Source organism: Macrobrachium rosenbergii, chromosome 18 (genome assembly GCF_040412425.1).
Source record: "Macrobrachium rosenbergii isolate ZJJX-2024 chromosome 18, ASM4041242v1, whole genome shotgun sequence".
NCBI classification, from domain to species: domain Eukaryota; kingdom Metazoa; phylum Arthropoda; class Malacostraca; order Decapoda; family Palaemonidae; genus Macrobrachium; species Macrobrachium rosenbergii.
In genome coordinates, this window is record NC_089758.1 from 12,795,416 (window position 1) to 12,819,573 (window position 24,158).

Here is a 24,158-nt window from a genome sequence, read left to right on the forward strand (position 1 = left end):
ATGGTTCTGTTGAAGGAATAGTAGAATTAGCTGGAGCTGTTATTGAAGAAGTTGCATTCATGGTTGGAGCTTTTGTTAAAGAAATAGTGGAATCTACTAGAGCTGTTTATGAAGAAGGGAATGTTCCACATTTGCCGGACATTTCTGATGAAGAGATTGTCAAGTCGTCTGAGGTTTTTGTTGATGAGGTTATGGTTGCACATGAAACTACTGCTAAAGACATTTTAGAAACAGATGAAGAGGAGGGAGAGGATGCTTTTATTGAATCTTTTGTTGAAGTGCCAATTGCATCAACACAAACTATTTTTGAAGAGATTTCAGTCACTTCTAAAGCTTCTGCTGAAGAGATTGTGGAACTAACTAATGTTAAGGAGGGAGAGATGACAGTTTCACCAGAATATTTTGTAGATGTTTCAAACATAATATCTACTGATGAGACTAAGGTTGCAATTGAAAGCTCTGTTGGTGTTGTGGAACTAACTGGGATTGCTGATGATGAAGAAGAGTTTGCAGCTACACATAAAACTCTCAAAGAAGTTATTGTAGCAGTTGAAAGTATTACTGAAGAAGTTGCTATTACTAGTGATATATCTTCTGAAGAGATTATTGAATCAACAGGAGGTGCTGTTGAGGAGGAAGATGTTGCAGTTACTCATGGAGCTCCAGGTGAAGAGGTTACTGGAGCAACTGTGGCTGATGGCATTATTTCTGTACCTTTAGAAAAAATGTCAGACTTATCACTCTCTTTGAGCGATGAAAATGAGAAGCAGTCAGTTATTTCTGTACCATTAGAAAAAATGCCAGACCTATCACTCTCTTCGTTGAGTTATGAAAATGAGAAGCAGTCAGTATATGAGTTTGATGATGCCACTGTGCCTCCTGTTGATGAGACATACACACATGGTGAGGGTTATGAGGAATTTGATGAGATAATTGTTGCACCTGAAATATCAGATAAATTGGATTCACTGGAAGGTGATATTTCACTCAGTATTTCTCCATTATCTGTGGAGGAGACCTCCTCATTAGATAGTGTGATATTTGATGTTAGTAAAGCTTCAGTGTCAGTTGAATTTTCACCTTTTGAATTTGGCACAGAACCTAAAACATTGGTTCCAGAGGTGGTTGTTGAATCACCAGTCGATATTCCTCTGCCACTTCAACTAGTTGAAAATATTGGGTTTGATGCTAATGTAAGGAGGAAGAGGAGTGTAAATGAGTACATAGGAAGTGCTGAAAAAGTAAACCCCCACAAAGAAGTGAAAGATGAGTATTATCATGGCATGTGCCACCCTGAGGCCTTTACCAGTAGCTCCGAGGAATATTTTCATGTCTTTAAAGTACATTTTAATAGCACATTAAGGTTCCTTGAGTTCTCAGATGTCATTGATTATTTGAGCAAAGAAATTGGTTCACCTGGGGAGTGCAAAGAAGTTCATATAGTGCGCAATCCTCTCTTAGGTAAACCAGAGTATCAGGTAATGGTAGGTCAGTCTCTGACATCACTTTATGACTGTAAAGTGATTGGTATGGAGAAAGTGGCAGGGGATGCACACAGTAGTACTTCTTCACTTTCCGCAAATCAACCGAAAACTGCGCAAGGAACAAGAAGTATAGTGTCCAAGGAATATGTAGGTTTGTCTGCTGATTTTGGTTCAGACATCTCTAGTGAAATTCCTCTTGGTAGCATAGTTACACAGGGTGAAGGTATTTTTGGTAGTAAGTATTTGCATACAGGACATAGTGTAGCTGAGAATGCTGATGGAACACATGATTTTAAACATGTTGTAAATGTTGTACCAGGCTTGGAAGATGATGATGCTGTAACTGTATCAGACTTGAAAGTTAATGCTGTAACTGTACCTGACTTGGAAGTAAATGATGTAACTGTACTGGACTTGGACATTTCCACTTTAAATGATGTGGATGAATTGGCATCACAAGAGGTTGATCATTCTTCCTTTGACTTGGATGCAGGGTTTGAATATGTAAAGTCTGCCGTGTTTGATGAATTAGATGTCACATCGCAGTTGGATTCAGTAGAGAATGACATGGAATTGGTAATTGATATTATTAATAATGTAGTCACTGAGTCACAGGTAGCAACATCATATGGTATGCAAGAGTCACGTAGTGTAGCTGTTGAGTCAGATTTTGTAATTTTGCCTGAATCTAAACATGAAAAACAAACTGATGAAATTTCAGGAATATTGGTTGGCTTCACCCTGGAGAAAATGGCAGAAGTTTTGAATGATGCAAAAGTTTTGTCAGCTTTTGATGTAACTGAGTCATCAGATGCCACTATCAGTCAGACAGCCATGGAAGATTTTGGTATTTCAACTGGGGATTGCGACACAGAGGAAGAATCTCTTTTAGATTTTGTAGTTAGAGAAGTAGAATCAATTTTCAATATTCTGGATAGTGAAACAGTTGTAACTTCAAGACCAATACCAGGACTTGCTGCAGTTGATGGCAAAATGCAAAATCTCAAAGTTAGTTGTGATTCTCAAAATGAAGAGCTAGTTACAAGAGTACAAGAGGAAATACTTGATGGTGGTGATCAAATATTACCTGAGACAGCAGAAATATCTGATGCTTCAGCAACTGTGATAGAAAAAGATGCTACCAAATCAGTGTTACAAGTAGAGAGTGAAGAAGGAAAAGATGCTGCCAAAGTGATGCTGCAAGTAGAAAGTGCAGAATCTTCTCCAGTCATAGATAGTGTGAATGATAATCTAGAAGCTGATGAAAGTAGAGAATGGGCAGAACAGGATGGATTTTCAGTTTCTGAAAATACTGTGGGTGAAGTGGAATCAGTCATTGAGGAAATATTTTCTAGCTCTAAAGACAAAGATGGTGTGACTGAAGAATCCCATCTTTCTCAAAATGTTGAAGAAAGCCACATCACAAGAGAACCTGGAACAGATATTGAGCAGCAGTTGAAGTCTCTTGTAGAGAATATGGATGTTATGTCATCAAGCTTTGTCCAAGAAATGCTGACTATAGAAAAGAAAGTCGAAGAAAAGATTTCATTGGCCACTGACAGTAGTATGGTAAGACCAGAACCTGCGACTGAAGTATTTGAAGATCAGTTAGTTTATGTAGTAGAGGGTGAAACTACATCTGATACAGATAATTTGGTCAAGATATCACCAGCTACTGTTGCAAAAGAGCTTGAAATGACAGTCAGGCCAGAGAATGTAGAGTCTTTGCCAGAAATACACGTGGAAAGTATATATTTTCCCCTACAGAGGATATAGAAATAACTGATATTTTATCAGATGTCATTGTGGAGCCAGTTGAACCTTCATCAGGTAATGTGAGTGAAATCCCCCAAGAATTGCTTTTAAAACTATATGATGTGGACACTGATAGTAATGTACAAGAAAATGATGCTATAAAGGACTTGGAACTAATAGAAAGTATTTCAGAAGGCATACTAGTGCAAGAATTGAAAATTGTTTCAGAAAATATTACAGATGTTGAAATTGTGCAAGAAGTTGACTTAGATGAGATTAGAATTGTTCCAGAAGCTGCTTTTGGTGAAGGAACTGGCATTATGGTAGGATTACTTGAAGAGGGTATTGATGTCATTGCGCTGACAAAAGAAGTTAAAGTCCAGAATATTCCAGAAATACATGAAGAGACTGCTTTTGAACAGAGCGCGCTAGAAATTGAATCGGTTATTTCCATTGCAGAGGCACATGCTGTATCAGACTCTGCCGCTGAAGATGCTAGCAGCAACACTTTTGAAGAGTTGTATACTTTAGATGCCATTTCTGAGGAAGTCTTGACTAAAAACATTAACATTGAAGCAGAAGCTATTCTTCCAGTAGTTTCTGAATCTTCTGTTGAAGTTTTAGAATTAGCTGAAGCTGGAGTGGATCAAGTTGCAGTTGCATTTGAAACTGTATTGGAAGAGATTATAGAATCACCAAAAGATATTGAATTGATGGTAATTACACCTGGAACTTCTGTTGAAAAGACTGGGGTGTCGACTGGAATTCTCGTTGATGAGGCTTCAGTTAAAGAGATGATTGAGTCACCAGGTAACGTTTTTGCTGAGGAGTTTATAGAATCAGCTGAAGCTGTTGAGGAGGCAGATCTAACAAATAAACTTGAATCATTTAAAGAAATGGTTGAATCAGCTGTAGCTGTTACTGATGAAGTTGCAACAATTACAGTTGACTCTTCTGCTGAAGAGAATGTAGAAATAAGTAGAGCCATTTCTGAAGAGCTTATAGAGACAACTACAGCTCCTGCTGAAGATTATAGGGAGGAAGAGCTTGCTATTAAACCTATATCACCCATAGAAGTTCAGGTCGAAGAGGTTGTTGAGTCTACTGAAGGTATTACTGTAGACATTGTTGAGTCACTTGGAACTTTAGATAAAGAGGAAGAGATGGCTTTTATTTCTAAAGGTTTTGTTGATGAGCTTGCAGGGGAGAAAAAGGTTTTAGTTAAGCGTGAAGCTCCAGTTGAGATTACTGATTTTGCTGATGCTGTTATTGAAGAGGATGAAGTAGTGATCGAAGTATCTGCTAAGGGCTACATGGAATCAGTGGAAGGTGTTATTGAGGCAGTGATTGCACCAAAACTTCAATTTGAAGAGATGTTTGACTCAGTTGAAGATGATATTGGCAAGGTTTCAGTTATAACTGAAACTTCTACCAAAGAGGATGCAGGATCAGTCAGTGCTAGTGTTCAGAAGGAAGAGGTTGAAAGTGACTCTGACATATTTGATGAAGGAGAATTTGCTGAAACCACTATTGAAGAGGTTTCAGAAATGCTTGAATCATTTGTTGAAGAGATTGTGGAATCTACTATAGATTTTATTGAAGAGACTGGAATTGTACCTGAAGTTCTTGTTGATGAGCTTGTGGAATTGACTGGATCCATTGTTGAAGAAGTTGGAACTTTATATGAAGAGATAATTGAACCAGCTGAAGATGTTATTGAAGTTGCAATCAAAGCTGAAGCTTCTGCTGATGATATTGTTGAATCAACTAGAGATGTTTTCAAGGAAGAGGTGGCATGTGTCTCAGAATTCAGTGAGGAAGTTGAAGAGCTAGAAGTTGTGATTGATATAGTTGTAGAATCAGTCCAAGGTAACACTGAAGAAACAGAAATTATACATGAAGCTTCTGTTGGTGAGACTGTAGAGTCAACTAGTTCAGTAGTCAAGAAAGAAACTGCTTCTAAATTTGAGGATCCAATTGAAGAGATGAGTATATCATCTGAAGCTGTTACTGAAGATGTTGCAATTACAGCTGAAACTCCAGTTGAAGGTACTGCTGAATCAACTGAAGCTATTACAGAAAATATTTCAGTTGCAACTGAAGCTGCTTCTGTTGTTGAGATAGAAGAATTTGCAATTAAACCTGAACCCTTAGTGGAAGAGATTGCTGATTTAACAATAACAAGTGAAAGTTCTGCAGAAGAGATTGTAGGATTGATTGGAGCTGCTGTTATGGAAATTTCAGTTGATTCTGAGACTTCTCATGGAGAAGTTTTGGATTCTATTAAAGATCTTGCAATTGAAACTGAAGAGTCTAAGGAAGTTGAGTCAGCTACAGCTGTTGTAGAGAAAGATATTCCAGTTTCCTATAGCCTTCCTGGTGAAGTTGAGGTACCTAGTGCAGTTATTGATGAGGGAACAGCAATCCTTGAAGTTTTTGATGACGGGATTCCAATATTACCTGAGGCTTCCATCGACAAATTTTTGGAATTAACTGTTGCTGCTATTTTGGAGGAAGAGGGGACAGTTCCATTTGAAGGTCCCAGTGAAGAGATTGTTGCAGCCACTGAAGAGGTTACTATTACTGTTGAAACTTCAGCTCTGGAGATTTTGAAATTACCCCAGGCTCAGGTTGGAGAGATTGTTGAATTCCCTCAAGCTGTTACAGAAGATATTGCAGTAACGACTAAAGCTTCTACTGAGGAGTTTGTAATTGTAGCTGAAACATCTTTTGAGGTAATTGTGGAACCAACTGGAGTGGTTGTTGAGGAATTAGTTGAAGTTAAACCTGCAGTTCCAATTGAAGAAATCATTGGATTAGGCAAACTTGTCGAAGATGCTGCAGATCAGGTTGGAGCTTCCAAAGAGGAAGTTAGTGAATCTACTAAAGCAGTTGTTGAGAAAGAGGAGGATAAAATTACCTCTGAAGTAGATTTAACTGAAGTTGTTAGTGAAGAGGAAACTTCTGAAGAAGTCATTGAATTAACTAAATCTCTTATTGAAGACCTTGAAATCACTGCTGAAGATTCTGTTGATACATATTTGGAATCAGCTGATTTTGCTTTTGAGGATGGAGAGGGTGTGGTTAAATCTGATGCTCTGGTTGAAGAATTTGTATTACCACCTGAAGCTATTATTGAAGCGGTTACAACTACATTTGAAGCCACTGCTGAGGAGATTGTTGAATCAACTCATGTTGTATTTGAGGAGGTTGCAGAACCATCTGAAACCTTTAGTGAAAAGGTCACAGTGGCAGTTGACAGTTCTTCTGAAGAGATCGTAGGAAGAATTGAAGCTTTTGAGGAGGAAGAAAAGGTTGGGGTTACACCTAAAACTTTGGTTGAGATTATTGCATCAACTGAAAGCATTGTAGGTGAGCCTGTTGAATCAACTGCCATCTTTGGTCAAGTGGAAGACTTTGCTTTTACCTCCAAAGTTGTTGGTGAAGACTTTGTAGAATTAACAGAAGCTGTTATTGGTGGGTTTGCAATAGTATTTGAAACTTCTGGTGAAGAAAGTGTGGAACCAACTAAATATGGTTTTGAAGAATTTGAAATTACACCTGAAGAATTTGCTGATGAACCTGTGGAATCACCCAGTTCTGTTGGTGGGGTTGAAGACAGTGCAATTAAACCTGAAGCTAAGGTTGAATCTGCAGCTGTTACTGAAGATTTAACCATTTCAGCTGAAGCTTCTGAAGAGATGCTGGAATTGACTCAACCTATTGTTGAGGCAGAAAAGGTTGAAATTATGGAGGAAACTGTTTTTGAAGCGGTTGATAAACCTTCTGAAGCTGTTTATGAGGAGGTTTTGATTATAACTGATACTTCTGTTGAAGTGTTGAATGAACTTGAGATTGCAGAATTAAGTGAAAGCATTAATGAAGAAGATACATTTACAATTGAAACCTCTGCTGAAGTGACCATTGAATCAACTGAAAGTAGTTTTGAGGTAGAGTTAGATATTACCTCTGAAGTTATTGATGAAGAACTTGTAGAAATAACAGAAGCCATTCTTGATGAGATTGCTGTAATCACTGAAGCTTTTGTTGAAGATACTGTGGAATCAGCTAATGCTATTGGAGAGATTAAAATTACTGCAAATTCTTTGGTGGAGGCATTTATGGAATCAACTGACTCTGTTGTTGAGGATGAAAAGATTGGAGATGAACTCGAAGCTGTAGTTGAAGAGAGTGTTGAACCCTTAGTAATGGTTACTAGAGATATTACAATTACTAGTGAATCCTCTGCTGAGGAGATTTTGAAATCAGCTGGACCTGTGGTTGAGGAGGAAGAAGTTGTAATCAAAATGAATGCCCATGTTGAAGAGGTTATTGAACTGGATGAAACTGTTAGTGAAGATTTTACATTTACAGTTGAAGTTTCTGCTAAGGAGATTGAGGAATCAAGTGCAACTGTTGTTGAAGAGGCTTCAGTTTCATTGAATGTTCAAACTGAAATGGTTGTGGAAGTATCTGAAACTGAAATAATGACTGAAAATTCAACTGAAGACATTGTGGAAGTTGAAACTTTTGCTATTGTTGAATCACCTGAGGGTATTCTTGAAGAAGCAAAATTTATAACTGAAATCTCTGCTGAGGAGGTTGTTGAACCAGCTGCAAGGAATATTGAGGAAGAGTTTGTTATTACTTCAGAAATCACTGATGAAGAATTTTTCAAGTTTACTGAAGCTATTATTGATGAAGTTGCAATAGTCCTTGATACATTTGTTGATGATATTGTGGAATCAACTCAAGATGTTCTTGAAGATTTTGAAATGACAACTGAAACTTATATTGAAAAGCTTGTGAAATCATCTGATTTTATTGTTAAGGATGCTGCAATTAAGCCTGAATTTGTAGTTGAAGAGAATGTTGAATCGTCTGAAACTGTTACTGAAGAGGTTGCAATTACCAAATCGTCTACTGATGAGGTTGTTGAATCAACTGGATCTGTTGCTGAGGTAGATTTTGCAACTGTAAAAGAAGCTTCATTGAAAGAGATTGTTGTACCTCTTGAAAATTTCATTGAAGATGTTGCTGCTGCAGTTGAAATTTTTGCTGATGAGGTTTTGGAATTAACTGGTGCGGCTGTTGAGGATGAAAGTCCAGTTGAAATTGTTGAGGTGTATGAAGCTGTTAATGTTATAGCTGAAACTTCTGAAGTGTTTCTGGGTGAAGCTGAAACTACTACTGATAAAAAAGAGGCCGCCATTCTACCTGAATGTTGTGTTGAAGAAACAGCTGAATTAACTACAAGCCTTACTGAAGACATTTCCATTTGGAATTGAAGCCTTTGCTGAAGATGTAATTGAAACAAATGTAATTGTTGGTGATGAGGACGAAATTATCTCTGAAGGTATTTATGGAGAATTTATAGAATTAACTAAATCTGTAATTGGAGAAGCTGTTGTAATTGCTGAAACCTTCATTAAAGATATTATTGAATCAACTGAAGATGTAACTCAAGAGCTTCAGTTTACTGCTGAATCTTCTGTTGATGAGGTTATGGAATCAGATGATTCTGTTATTGAAGATGGAGAGACTGCAGTTAAGCTTAAAGCTTCAGTGGAAGAAATTGACAGACCATCTGAGGCTGCCACTGAAAAGGTTTCAGTTACAACCGAAACTTCTGCCGAAGAAATTTTGAAATTGACTCTACCAATTGTTAAGATGGAAGATGTTACAGTTAAAATGGGGCTTCAGTTGAAGCTTCTGCTGTGGAGATTGTGGAATCAACTGGATCTGTTATTAAGGAACTTACAGTCACAATAGAAGCTCCAACTGAGGAGGTTGGTTGAACTGTTTGAGACAGCTGGTGAAAAGTTGAGTTTGCAGTTACATCTGATGATTTTGTTGAAGAGGAAATTGAAACAACTGGTGGCAGTGCAGAAATACTTGTATTTTCAACTGAGGAAGATAAGTTTGTAATTAAACAAGAAATTTCTGTTGAAATTGTTGAATTAGTTGAAACTGTCGCTGAAGAGGATACAGTTGAAACTTCTGAGAAAGGTTTAAAGGAATTGGTTGGCACAGTCGTTGAGAAGGTAGATGATTTTATTACTCCTGAGATTTTTGTTGAGGTTGAATCAACTGGAGATATTCTGGAAGATTTAGGAAACGCAACTAAAGCTGAAGAGGTTGTGGGATTAACAGTATCTGTTGTAGAGGAAAAAGAGGTTACAATTACCATGGATGCTTTTGGCGAAGTTGTAGAGTTAGCTGAAGCTGCTGTTGATGAAGTTGCAGTTATGTTTGCAGCCGTTGTCGGAGATATCGTGGAATCAGTTGAAGATATTGAAGAGATTGGAATTGCACCTGAACCTTTAGTCGATGTTATTGAATCAGTAGATAGTGTTGAGGAAGACAAGGCTGCAATTATAGTAGAAATTGTTGAATCTAAAGAAGTTACGGTTATGACTGAGGCTGCTGTGCAAGAGACTGAAGCTTTGCCATTACCAGTAATTGAAGAGATGAAAGTTGCTGTAGGAGTCAGAATGGAAAACAACATTAAATCCAAACAAGAAACTATTTTAGAAGCTGGAATCGAATCTGATGTTGTAGAAGAGGTAGCAATCACATTGGATACTGGTTTGAAAACTGGTGAAAGTGCAATTAGTGTTGCAGAAGAAATTGAAATTTTATTGGATGTGGGTAATGTTTCTGACTCCATTGAAGAGGAGACTAAAATTATTCCAGGAACATTATCAGGTGAAATTCCAGTTGATTATGGGGAGGAGATGGAAGTACTAGGATCTGTTTTGGAAGAAGGTAAACTGGCATCTCCTGTTGTTATTGGAGAAGATTTTGAAACTGTAGAAGATATTGTAACGAGACCAGAAATTATATTGGAAGAGTCCGAAATATTCACATATGCTGTTAAGAAAGAGATTGAGGTCTTACTAGAATCTCTTTCAGTAGATGAGGAAATTGCATTTGCTACAGATGAGGAAGTGTTTGATAGTGAAATTGCTAAGGAAGTTATAAGAGAGGTTAAAGCTGTACCAGAATATGTTGTAGAGGACAGTGAAATTGTAGACATTGTTGTAAAAGAGGTCGAGACCACTCAGACTCTCCTGGGAGATAGTGAAATAGCACGTGCTGTTTTAAAAGAGATTGAAAATCCACCAGAAGTTCGTTTGGGAGACAGTGACATTGCTTTTGCTGTTGTGAAAGAGATTGGAGGCACTTTGAAATCTGAGTTGAAAGAAAGGGAAATTGTTCTTTCTGTCGTAGAGGAGGTAGATTCTATTTTTGATGATAGTGATATATTATTTGATACTGCTGTGCAGGAAAGTGGCACACCTAAAATTGTTGTGGAAGCAGCAACAACTGAAGAGATGGAAATGACTGCTGAAGCTGTATTTATAGGTAATGAAGTCGCATTGGAAGGAATGGAAGTAACACAAGAATACCTTTGGGAGGATGGTGAACCTGTTCCTGCTATGGATGACAGTATGCAGATGGGACCATTTAATATTCTGGAATCTGTTGAAAGTGCATTTATTTCCATAATGGAAGAGACTGGAGACACTCCAGGTGCTGATTTGGAAGATGTTAACCTTGCTGCCATACTGGAAGAAAGAATCACACCAGCTGTTTTTGTTGAAGTTGAAGAGAGGACCATCATCTCAGTTCTGGAAGCTGATGAAATTACACGACAAGATGTCTGGGAAGGTAGCCAAATTACACCTAATGCTGTTATGGACAAGATTGAAAAGATGCTAGATGACTTTGCTGAGATAGAAATCACACCTGTATCTGTGCTGGAATATAGTGATATTGTTTCAGGTGCTGATTTGGAAGAGAGTGAACTTGAACTTGCACCTGAAGCAATTTTGAAAGATGGAGAAATTAGTGTTGATTTGGAGGAAGTTGTTTTGGAAGACATTGAATTTGTGATTAACGAAGATGGAGACATTGAAATTCCATCTGAAGCTGCCATAGATGCTGAAGTTGCTTTGAGCGCTGTAGAAGAGACTGGTACAATCCTAGAAGACCTTATGGACAGTGATAACATTGCATTTGATGTCGAAGAAGAAATTAAAATTACACCTGAAGCACTTTTGGAAGATGAAATTATGTCTAGTATCGTTGAAGTGGTTGGAATGACATCAAAAACTCTTTTGGAAGAGGAAGAATATGCGATAGGTGTTGCAGAAAAGATTGAAATGGTTAGTATACCTGAACTTATATTAGGTGATGACTTTGTTTCTGATGCTTTGTGGGAAGCTATTGGAATTGTTCCTGAACAGGTGGAAACAAGTGAAATTGATGCTGTTCCTGAATTAGAAGAAACTGAAATTACCCCAGAATCCCTTTTGGAAATTCATGACACTGAGTCTGATGATGAACAGATTAAAATTACTCCTGAAGCAATTTTGGAAGATGACAAAAACACTACTGCTATAGAAGAGACTGAGGTTACACCAGAAGCCATTTTGGAAGGTGTTGAAATTGCTTCTGATGTTGCTGTGGAGGAAATTAGGTTTGTGCCAGAATCTGTTGTGGAACTTGGTGAATTGGCTGCTAATATTGTTTTTGAGAAGATTGAAATTGTACCCAAGAATGTTTTGGAAACTGCAGAAGATATTTTGTATGCTTTTGAAGAGGAAATTCGAATCACAACTAAAGATCTTTTGGAAGAAGGGGAAAAGGCTGCAGAGGCCATTTTGAAAGATACTGTAATTTCATATTCAGCTGCTTCAGGAGCTGTTGAGATACCTGTTGGAACTGTTACAGAAGAGATTGATATAACAGCAGAAGTTGTTGAGTCACCTGTTGGAACTGTTACAAAAGAGATTGATATAACACCAGTAGCTGCAGACATACCAGTTGGAACAGTTACAGAAGAGATTGGTTTAACAGCAGAAGTTATTGAGGGACCTATTGGAACAGTTGCAGAAGAGACAGATATAACACCAGAAGTTGTTGAGTTACTTGTTGAAACTGTTACAGAAGTGATAGATATAACAGCAGAAGTTGAGTTACCTGATGTAATTGTTACAGAAGAGATTGATATAACACCAGTAGCTGATGAATTACCTGTTGTTATAGTTACAGAAGAGATTGATATAACAGCAGAAGGTGTTGAGGTACTTATTGAAACTGTTACAGAGGAGTTTGATATAACACCAAAAGCTGCTGAATTACCTGTTGGAACTGTTACAGAAGAGATTGATATAACATCGGAAGCTGCTGAGTTACCTGTTGGAACTGTTCCTGAAGAGATTTATTTAACACCAGAAGTTGTTGAGGTATCTGTTGGAACAGTTACAGAAGAGCTGGAGATAATGTCAGAAGTTGTTGAGGTACCCATTCGAACTGTAACAGAAGAGATAGATATAACACCAGAGGCTGCTGGCATACCTGTTGGGCCCAGTATAGAAGAAATTGATTTAACACCAGTAGCTGATGAGTTACCTGTTGGCACAGTTATAGAAGAGGTTGATATAGCATCAGAAGTTGTTGAGGCATCTGTTGGAACTGTTACAGAAGAGATTGATATAACACCAGTAGCCGTTGAGTTACCTGTTGGAACTGTTACAGAAGAGATTGATATAAAACAGGGAGTTGTTGGGGTACCTGTTGGAACTGTTAAAGAAGAGACAGATATAACAGCAGAAGTTGTTGAGGTACCTGTTGAAACTGTAACAGAAGAGACTGATATAACTGCAGTTGTTGTTGAGGTACCTGTTGAAACTGTAACAGAAGAGATTGATATAACAGCAGAAGTTGTTGAGGCATCTATTGGAACTGTTACAGAAGAAACAGATATAACAGCAGAAGTTGTTGAGGTACCTATTGGAACTGTTACAGAAGAGACAGATATAACACCAGAAGTTGTTGAGGTACCTGTTGAAACTGTAACAGAAGAGATTGATATAACAGGAGAAGTTGTTGAGGTACCTATTGGAACTGTTACAGAAGAGACAGATATAACACCAGAAGTTGTTGAGGTACCTGTTGAAACTGTAACAGAGGAGATTGATATAACACCAGAAGTTGTTGAGGTACTAATTGGAACTATTACAGAAGAGACAGATATGACACCAGAAGTTGTTGGGATACCTGTTGAAACTGTTACAGAAGAAACAGATATAACAGCGGAAGTTGTTGAGGTACCTATTGGAACTGTTACAGAAGAGACAGATATAACACCAGAAGTTGTTGAGGTACCTGTTGAAACTGTAACAGAGGAGATTGATATAACACCAGAAGTTGTTGAGGTACCAATTGGAATTGTTACAGAAGAGACAGATATAACACCAGTTGTTGTTGAGATACCTGTTGAAACTGTTACAGAAGAAACAGATATAACAGCGGAAGTTGTTGAGGTACCTGTTGAAACTGTAACAGAGGAGATTGATATAACACCAGAAGTTGCTGAGATACCTGGTGAAACTGTTACAGAAGAGATTGATATAACAGGAGAAGTTGTTGAGGTACCAATTGGAATTGTTACAGAAGAGACAGATATAACACCAGAAGTTGTTGAGATACCTGTTGAAACTGTTACAGAAGAGATTGATATAACACCAGAAGTTGTTGAGGTACCAATTGGAATTGTTACAGAAGAGACAGATATGACACCAGAAGTTGTTGAGATACCTGTTGAAACTGTTGCAGAAGAGATTGATATAACACCAGAAGTTGCTGAGATACCTGTTGAAACTGTTACAGAAGAGATTGATATAACAGCAGAAGTTGTTGAGGCACCTATTGGAACTATTACAGAAGAAACAGATATAACAGCTGAAGTTGTTCAGGTACCTATTGGAACTGGTACAGAAGAGACAGATATAACACCAGAAGTTGTTGAGGTACTTGGTGAATCTGTTACAGAAGAGATTGACATAACTGTAGAAGTTGCTGAGGTACCTATTGAACTGTTACACAAGAAACAGATATAACAGCAGAAGTTGTTGAGGTACCTGTTGGAACTGTTACAGAAGAAACAGATATAACAGCACAAGTTGTTGAGGCACCTGTTGGAGAAGTTACAGAAGAGATTGATGTAGCATCAGAAACATTTGAGATACTTGCTGGAATTCTTGCTGAAGAATGTGATTCAACACCAGAAGCTTGTAAAATTTCTTCAGGTGATAGTGTAGAAGAAGATGAAATTAAACTTAGTAAGGTTTTGGAAGATAGCGAAATATCTTCTGATTTTATTAGTGAAGAGATTGAATTCACACCTGAAGCTGGTTTGAAAGACTGGGAAAGTGTTTCTAGTGATGATGGTCAAACTGGAATAGAGCCAGAATGGATCTTGGAAGTGAGTGAAATTATGTCAGAACCTAGTTTGAAACTTGACTTTGCTTCTGGTAGTGAAATTACTGTAGGTGATGTTTTTGAAGAGATTGAGATCACACCCAAATCGGCTCTGGAAGATGATAAACTTGTTACAGTTGCTTTTATAGAGCAGATTGACAGTAAACCAGAAAAACTTTTGGAAGTTGTTGAAATTGCTGCTGGGACTGTAGTAGAAGAAATTACAGCAAAAGCAGAATTAATTTTGGTAGATGCTGAAAATGCGCTTGTAGAAGCTTTGGGAGCTGGTGTAACAATAGTGGATGCAATTTTTGGTGAAGATGAAATTACAGCAGATGCTGATGAACTAAAAGAAATTTCTCAAGAAGTTTTGTTGAAAGATGTTGAAATTTTAGCTCCTACTGTAAAGGAATCAGTTGAAGTACCTGAAACTGAGGTTGAAGGTGTTGAGACTGTGCTCTCTGCCGTAGAAAAGATTTTAGTTGTATCCAGTGCTGATTTGGAAGAAAGTGAAATTATTCAAAGATTTTTGGAAGAGGACATTTCCCAGTTAGGCATAGATGAGAAGATCAAAACCAGGACAGAAGCATTAGTTGAAGGATTCACAGTTGAGCTGGAAACTTTTATAGAAGAAATTATATTGACACCAGATGCTGTGGTTTCTGGAGAAGAGATTCCTCTTGAAAAAGATGTTGAAGGAATTGATGTTGCTGAAGGTGTTTTTATTGAAAACTTGGAAATTATTGAACCTGTTGATGAAGGGATGTATCTAACTCAGGCTGATATTAGTGGCAGCACTGATGTAATCACTGAGGCTGAGGTAAAAGCTGAATTGATAGAGGATAGTTCATTAGAAGCTACCATTGTATCTGAAGTTGTAGAAAAACAACTTCCAGAGCCATTGGAGGAGGAGAAGGAAGACTTTGAGGCAGTGGAAACTGGTATTATGGCAGAAATGATCACAGAAGTGATTTCTGAGGAACCTTTGCATGTCATTGATGTGGAAGTAGTGGAAAGTGCTTTTGAAAAAGTTGATGATCAGGAGCTTGATAGCCATAAGGAGCTCGGGGTCACTAGCAGTTTCGTAACAGAGCAGTCAGTTGATCTAGTTGAAGACAGGGCAGTGGATGAACTTACTGAACCAGAATTACCTTCAGAAGAAATTGCCATCAAGCTTGTAAGTGAAGTGGATGCTGAAATACAAATTGATGATGGAGTGAAGATTGAGAGGACTGGAGAAAATGTGCCTACAGTTGAAGATCCACAGGTTGAATTAAGTGGACCTGTGTCTGAGATAGTACTTGATGGAGTGGATGATGGAACTCAGAAAATAATAATTGAAACAGAGAGTATACGCTTGAGGGAAGCTGAAAACAAGTCACAGAGAGCAGAAGCAACTGACTCTATGGAAGTTACTGAAGATGGAGATTTAAGCATGGCAGGTCAACTACCTGTACAAGATGTTGATAAGGAAGCTTCTGTTAAACTTGAAATTGTATCAGATGACAAGTCAATTTCAAAGGCAGATGGGTCGGAGAGTATTGTCACTTCATCAGAATCGTCTGATGGTAAAGATGTTACCATAGAGGAAAAAATCTTTGCTTCTCTGGTGGAGGTATTGGAAATGGCCATGATTGTGGCTGTATCAGTGAAAGATGCTGCTTTGGAGGTGATGGCCTCTTTGGAAGAAGAGACCCTAGAAGACCTGGACAAAGAGCTTGAAGGTATTTGGATTGAACATTATGGTACCGTAGCTCATCTGAAAAGTATGAAAATTTGGAACCTTGTAAGTTGAGAACCGCTGCATTGTCTAATGCCTTATGGTCAGACCAGTTTACTGCATTACAGGAACCTTGCTATTCTAAGTGGACCTTTTGAAAAATACAAGTACTTTATGCAGTGCGGTACAGTTTTTTTTAATCAGTTACTGCCACAAAATGCCTTGAGATTTGGGAAAGCCTGTTTTAAGTTTTGATGCTGTGCTAGTTGCTGTGTAGGATTACTGTAGCATTTTTCTGTAGTAGGCTATATCGATTCCAGTACTTTAGAAACATATCATCAGTTAATAAATCATTAAGTTGAATTTGGAGAAAAAGGAAGAGGAAAAATTAAAAGAATCAAATGTAAAACAATGAAAATTCACATTAATAGTCTGGGTAATAAAAACATTTGATGTTCATCTTGAAAATATATACGAGTTCGCACTTATGATTTAACTCTGAAAAAATTCTCTTCAACATAGTGAGCCAGGGCTATTAAGCTTATTCATATTAGAGACCTTGTGTTTGTAAAGTTGATTTTCTTTTGGAAAGTGTGAGCCGTTTCCGTATCATAAAAAAATGTACGGCAGTTCGTCTGAAGTGTGCCAATGAGAAGAATGTACTGTAACCTGTAAAATCCCCTCCCATGTTTGCGTGTCAAAAGTACGCAAACTTTATTCCCTGGTGAAAGATTACCTCTCAGTTTACGGTGGTTGGTCTTTTCAACAGATACGTTTGTTATGGTTAGGCGATAAAGTGCCGACGTTTGTTTACATGTTTTGCTGTAGTGTGGACGTCTGTAGACTTACCTCCGAAGTATGAATTTCGACACAGTCTCTCTCTCTCTCTCTCTCTCTCTCTCTCTCTCTCTCTCTCTCTCTCTCTCTCTCTCTCTCTCTCTATATATATATATATATATATATATATATATATATATATATATATATATGTAATTTATATTGGTCAATGGCATTGTTTGCAGATACTATCTTCCTATCAAGACTGAATCAGTCTATAGTGATTCAGGGTCTGCGAACAATGCCGTTGACTTCAATAGAAATTGCATAGGAGAGAAAATATGCCCGAATAGCATATTGTTAACAGGCAAACGAGTAAAAGACTGACCTGGACACATTTTGCTAATGCTTGGAAGGCATGGGAAACGTTACCAAGATGGTTGAAGCCGTGATGTTACCCATATGACCAATATGAAAGTCATTTTGTTTGATGTGGAGTGAAATAATGATTTAAAGTGAGGCTGAAATACTGAATATTCAAGCTGAGTAATAGACGTACTTTTGTTTTTTGCTGTTTCAAACCTTATTGTAATTGTGCCAGGAATGACTGTCTTCAAAACATAAACATTCATAGAAGTCGAATATTAGCAGACGTCCTGCTTTATGATATTTTGTTACAAGACATGAGTGAAAGATGTGGGCTGAGATAACTTTTGGAGAGCAGTTTTGCGGCCGTCTGATGATACCAATAAAGATTTTGAATTGTTGAAAACTGTAATAGAGTAAAGTTATTCACCTTACATTTTCTAATGAAGAGGTCACATTCACAACGATAAAGATGGCAGCACCCACGTACCTAGCCTGATGTGTTTTGCAGACTCTAGCTATATTGTGTCTATGCACGCGTCAAATCTTACGGCAGTCATCAGCTGATGTGATGTAAACAGACGATCGCAATAGGGGTGGGGTATTGCTCCCCGTAAGTTCGTGTAAATGTTTTGTGTGCCCGTGTGTGTGAGTTATTTTTTATACTGTATGTCAGCCATGATTTTTAATATTGATAATTTACGTTCAAATTTTTATATAGAAATTATATCTAAGGCTACAGCCTAACCTACCGGTAGCGTAGCCTAGTGTACTCGGATAAATTTTTCTAACAAGACCATTGATGATTAACTGTCCTCCTCTGTATTTAATGGCATTTTGAGCCTTGTGAGTTTGCAGTTTCTTTCGAATCAGGTGTTGTAAATGAGGTTTTGAATGATTTTTGCTCAGTTCCTGAAGCAAGCATGATCTAGTTATACCTAACTTTGGTTTTTTCCAGTTAGACTAGTCAAGGCAATCACCTGTCTGAGTCTCTCTGTATTCTATAGGCTAGGCCTCGTGATGATGAATTTAGCAGACTCCTATACTAATGGAAGTGGTGGCCGTTTGCAAAATTAAAAGATTTCCATTCTTTCTAGCTTAAACCAATAGCCTATCTCCCGCATGTGAATTAAAGAACTTCATCCCTGGTTAGCCTAGTATTAGTTGGGGGTGAGAAAAGTGAGAGTTTGTACTTAACATCAAGAGATACCAGTTTTGTTTTATGTATTGTTGGTCATTGGTTGCATTATGCTAATGGGTTAAATGTTATGTAGAGTTATTTGAAGAATATATACATTGAGGTGCTTAATAAAGAGAGGGGTAGGCTAGCCAGTTACTGGGCAACTCTGTAACATGATGAATTCTGGTTCAAAATGGTTATGGCAAGCCTATACTTAAACATCCAAGCCTTTTGGGTGGAATGAGGATGGCAGAAGTTTCCAGATTAAATATTGGTTTTATATTTTGATGTATGCACAGTTGTCTTAATAAAACCGAGGAGACAAGGGAACATTGACAGAATTTTAAATTTGTATGGCAATGTCCACAAGACGTTCAAATATTAGGAACTTTTTGAAAATATATTACCATATCTTACCAGGTGATGTGATTCAGCATTTTTTGGTGGATTAATAAATATTTGAATATATCTTTGTATTTCATAATTTTTTTATTTGATAAATCAAAGCAACAGCTCTGCACTGACTATGATCTTGGAAATTGATTTTTCCTATACTTCTAGTGCTGGTGATGAAGGAGGTGGTGGTGTTTATTGTCGGTCAATTATTATTAACCATACCTACCTAACATGGGTAAGGACCCTATGGGAACGTGGGGTTTTGGGTTGGGGAAAATGTTGGGAGAAAGACCGGACTGTGATGATGATGTTATGGAATGGTTCCGCACATGCACGTCATTAGGGAACCATATGTTTAAGAAGGGATGGCTAAGGAAACCTATTATAAAGGGAGCTGTACTAACCTAACGTAGCCTAACCTAACCTAACCTAGCTGGTTGTGTTACTTAGCTGGGGGCCAGAGCCCCCTGGTTAAGGAAACTTCACTTTTTACGAGAAGCTCCCCTATAACGTTGTGCTCGTGCTATAGCATTCCAGGATGGCTAGCATGCAACTTCTGAGGTTAATTACAGGTTAATTAAAGTTGACTGACAAAAAATGATGGTAAATTCCTAATAAGCAACCAAAATACTATAGGAAAAATCAATTTTCAAAATAATACCCGACAAAAAATAACGATAAATTCTTGATAAGCAATCAAAATGCTATAGGAAGAATCAATTTTCAAAATAATACCCCATGTGGAGCTACAGTATTGCTTAGTTCTACCTTTTATTTTTTTAAGAAATCGTGGCAGGATTCAAGTGTTAACTTTGTAACAAAAGGAAGCCTCATTCATCGGTGGCTAAGCTACTTTTTATCTGAAACTATTACTGTATTGTTCTCAGTGTGTGCTTAGTATGTAAATTTTATCAAAATATTTTATATTACAGCAAGAAACTCATAAATTTCAAAATGGTTTATTCACTGGTGAATTGTGAGTACTGTATATTGTAGATATCCTATTTATTATATGCTATAAATCTTGTTTACAATTGTTTTTTTGTTTTTACTGCCACATGATTTAATACTTTTATATTTTTTTAGATTTCTGTAACAAGAAATCTAGTTTGGAAACTTGTAAGTACAGTATTATGTTATGCTAGAGAATGCAGTCTCCAGTATACTGTACATTGCTTATGTATATACTGTTGTAGTTTTGGTAAAATGTTTTGATATTTTCCCAAAAGAAATTTATAATGTAGTGCATAAATGTGCGTAAGTAAAACTAAAAAGAGCCTTTTCAGTTCTTGGTATTTATTCTCAGCATAAATGTTTTTCATATAATTAAATCCAAATAATAATGTAGTGTGTAGTCTCATGTAATAGATAAAAGCACTTTCATAAAAAACAATTCATGTCTCTTATATATTTTTTAAACGATTCAAGATCACTGTATATAGGTTAATAAACTTGTGTGTATCTACTGCTCACTTATTTTTGTTGTGTTCCTTTGCCTAGGTGAAGGTGCAGTCATGGATGGATCTGAATCTTCAGAGGGTGAATCAGCCGATATGTCATTGTCTGAGGGTCTCTTAAAGACATCACACAATCTGGTAAGATAAAGTCATCATTTTATTGTTTAGTTTAACTCTTGAGTCAGATCATTTTCCTTGGATTTGAGGAACTTTATTAGACATTGTATCAGTTTTAGTCATCTGTTTAAAACGTACAGTCTTTAGAATAGATTTTCTGTATTGTGAACTTAGAAAATAAGATGTTCTATAAGACTGCTTCTCTGAAGTAACCTCAAGGTTTAGAGTAACTTACCATATCTTTTTCATTCTTTACAGAATGCACTTTTCCTTTACCATTCTGAATATATATTTAGGTGAAAGATAACTTTTTTATGATAAGTTTTATATTTGTATTGCATGAAATTTAATAATTAAAAATTGTCTTACTACCTTTAAAAGCATATCTTACAACTGCTGTAATATTACTTGTTGGATGAAGGCATTTATCTTTTATATCAACTTTTAGGCTGTAGGTAGTAAAGTAATTTTATATTACATTTTCGGTATATTTGCATCAGTTTCTTTTAAGGTATTTGTAATTTTTAAATCAGTTCTTTAAATCATATTCGTAGACGAATACCATCTATACATAATTTCATAATATTGTAATACACTCCCTGAACACCTGAATTTGCCCTTAATCCCACTAGCCCGAACAGCTCTCAGTTACCAATCCCACTAGTGGGAAATTTTAACAGCCAGCATTACAATCACTGCAGGTAAAAGCTTGTCACTTGAGCTACAATAACAATCGGTTGGCAACGCTGACACAGGTGTGTACTGACACTCCTGTACAGGTTCCGGTTTCGGGTTTGAGTGGAATGTGTGCTCCGGCAAAATTTTTGCCGTCATCGCTTCTTTTTTTTGGTCTGGCTCAAAGTCTCAAGTCAATGTTTCAGCTCCTGTGGGGCAGAATCCTTTTGCTTTAGCTCCTAACTCTCTTTCGACTTTTTCTGAATCTTCTACTTTAGTTTCCCCCTTCTCTGTTTTTCATACTCCTTCATCTACAGTAGTAAGGTGGTTTCTGGTGTGTCTTTTTTGGCCTCTAAAAGTGGTTTGTGTGATCGGCAATTGGACGTGGTGAAATATAATGCAGATTTATTGGATCTTTGAAAAGGGGACAGACTTTTGGTGAGAGGTTGTTTTTGAATGGTTTCGCTAACATTAGAGAGTATGTGACACAGGAGTATCCAGAATTCATGTCGGATATGCTTCAGGATTATCAAGGAGGGCCGGATTCTGTGTACTTTTGGTTGTTCCTTTTTCAGTCTCCTCTTCGGCTTCTTCTTCTTCTTCTTCTGTCTTTCCCAAAGCTTCCGCATCTTCCGCTTTCCCTCCTTCTTCAACTTTTTGGCATTTTCTCTTCTCAGGTAACTCTTTCTTTGTCTGCTATTCCTCTGTCTTCCGCCTTTCCTTCCCCAGTACAGTCTTCTTCAGTAGAAGGATCTTCTGGACAGGTGAAAATGCAGTTTCGGCAAAATTTGGCCTCAGGCGTTTCAGGTCCCAACCCTTTGGGTATGCGCAACCCCTTGCTTCCTCATTAAGCAGCTGTTCCAGTAGTATCAGGTATTTCGCAGGGTTTGCCTGTCCCTCCTGTTCGGGTTTGCAATCTGCTGCTTTGACTGGTCTTGCAGTACCTTCTCTGAGCAGTTTGCGACTGTCATCGCCAGCATTTTCCCCTGCGGATCCTCTGAGTGTAGCTTCTACCTCTTTCATTTTCCCTCCTTCTTCATCTTCTTCCATCCCGCAGCAAGCGGTTTCATTTGCGCATCCTCCCCCAGGGTTTAGCAACATGGGTTCGGCTCCTCTTACTCGTCTTTCCTTTGGCAACAATGTGGAATCGGGTCCGGGTTTCTCAGTCCCTCCCTCTCTTCCTCCCGGTGGAATCAACAATGTGGATTCAGCTCCAGGTACCCGGTTAGGTGTTGGTGTTCAGCATTCTAGTTATGGTGGTCTGTTTGCAGACTCTTCATCGTCGTCTGGGCGTCGTCAAGTTCCTCTTCCTTCATCTGTCTTAGTCCGTTTGGACTTGCAGAACAGGATTATCATTCGGAGGTTCAGGAGATTCTGGCGGACTTAGAATGTCATCTTCCTATCAGTAACGATTACAGATTGATGCTTGAATAGGTTACTAATTCGTACCCTCAAGCAAGAGCTCTGGCCACTGCATTCGTGAAATCAATCTTTATTTGAGTCTTTTTATGCTACTAAGCCAACTCCTGCTCCTTTTTCGTGTGGGCTGGTTTGGTTCGTCGGGTTAGACAGGCTTTGGAGGAGGCGGATGGTCGTCTAGCATCGGTGGTGACTTCTAACAGGCAGGACATTTCTCTTCTTTCCCCGTGTAAGGCAATTTATTCAGTTCGAGGTAACCCTTTGGCAGGTGTCAGGTTGCTACTCAACGAATCGGTTGAGGCAACCCTGTCTTGGTCTCGGGCGTCATCTTGGCTTGTAGGGATTTCTCTTAGGGAAGCAGGTGCTTTGGAGGATGTGTTGCGCAATCAGACTGAGGCTCTTTTGCACTCTCTTTGGATGTTGTCAGGTTTAATGGTTTTCTTAAAGAGTAACGGCTATGTCCCTTCGGATCTATCTCCTCTTCCCCAATTTGTATAGGGGAGCCTCAACGTACTGGCCGATCGTTAAGTCGCTCTCGTCAGGTATTTGGGTGAGAGTGGACTTCGGCTGAGGAAGTAGTATGTCAGGTTCTCCTGAAGTGGCCAGCAACTGTGGACATATTCGCGACGAGATTAAACCATTGTCTTCCAGTTTACTTCTTACCAGTGGTGGACCCCATGTCAGTAGGCACTGATGCAATGTTACAAAATTGGAATCACATGCAGGTGTATGCTTTTCCTCCATTCAGTCTCATTGATCAGGTAATCAGGAAATTGTGGGAGAGTGTCAAGACATCTATGACTCTAATAGCTCCTTGCTGGCCCCAACGCCCTTGGTTTCCGGAACTCTTAGTGCTCCTCACGGAAGTTCTGATTTCCTCCCCATGCGGAAAGATATTCTCAGACAACCACTTTTCGCCATTATCATCCAAACCCTCGCGTGCTGAACTTAGTTGCATGGCGACTGTCGAGTGAGCAGGTAGTCAGGCCGGACTCTCTAAAGCTGTGGCTTGACAGCTTTCTTTCAGCCTGAGAAAGTCAACCTGTAAGCTTTACCAGGTGAGAGGGACAATGTATAGAAGTTGGTGTCGTAAGGAAGGTCATTCCATCTCTAGACCTTCTATGGCTAGGATAGCTGATTTTCTCTTATTCCTTCAGAAAGTCAAGGGTCTTTCGTATTTGGCTATTGCTGGCTACCGCTCAATGCGTAGCAGTACAGTCAGTTACCATCTTCCTGAAATTTCTAGTAGTAAGATCATCCATGATTCATTACGGTCTTTTAAGATTGAACATCCTGTCTTGCCAACTTGGGCCCCTCCGTGGGATCTGTCGGAAGTACTTCAACTTTTGCGTTCCCCTGCTTTTGAACCCATTGAAGATCTAGCGCCAAGACAACTGACTAAGAAGGTGCTTTTTTCTTACGGCTTTAGCTACAGCTAGAAGGGTGGGTAAGCTTCAGGCAGTTTCTAGGCTGGTTTCCTATGTGGGAAATGATAGGTATTTGTCCTTTCTTCCAGAATTTGTGGCGAAGACGGAGTTGGA

At 38.3% G+C, this 24,158-nt stretch overlaps 2 protein-coding genes across 29 annotated transcripts in view; both read left to right on the forward strand.

Moving 5' to 3' along the window:
• Positions 1-24,158, forward strand: part of LOC136848123 (transport and Golgi organization protein 1-like) — a 97,980-nt gene that overhangs the window by 42,115 nt on the left and 31,707 nt on the right. For all 28 annotated transcript variants that reach the window (XM_067120385.1, XM_067120364.1, XM_067120361.1 and 25 more), the window contains one exon: positions 20,450-20,544. In XM_067120385.1, the coding sequence (XP_066976486.1) occupies positions 20,450-20,544 (95 nt within the window). The remainder of the gene's footprint in view (positions 1-20,449; positions 20,545-24,158) is intronic.
• On the forward strand, positions 60-14,346 carry LOC136847928 (titin homolog). Its single transcript, XM_067119946.1, has 4 exons — positions 60-3,231; positions 3,315-8,462; positions 8,674-8,846; positions 9,068-14,346. The coding sequence occupies exons 1-4, from the start codon at positions 60-62 to the stop codon at positions 14,147-14,149; spliced, it is 13,575 nt and encodes a 4,524-aa protein (XP_066976047.1). The 3' UTR covers positions 14,150-14,346.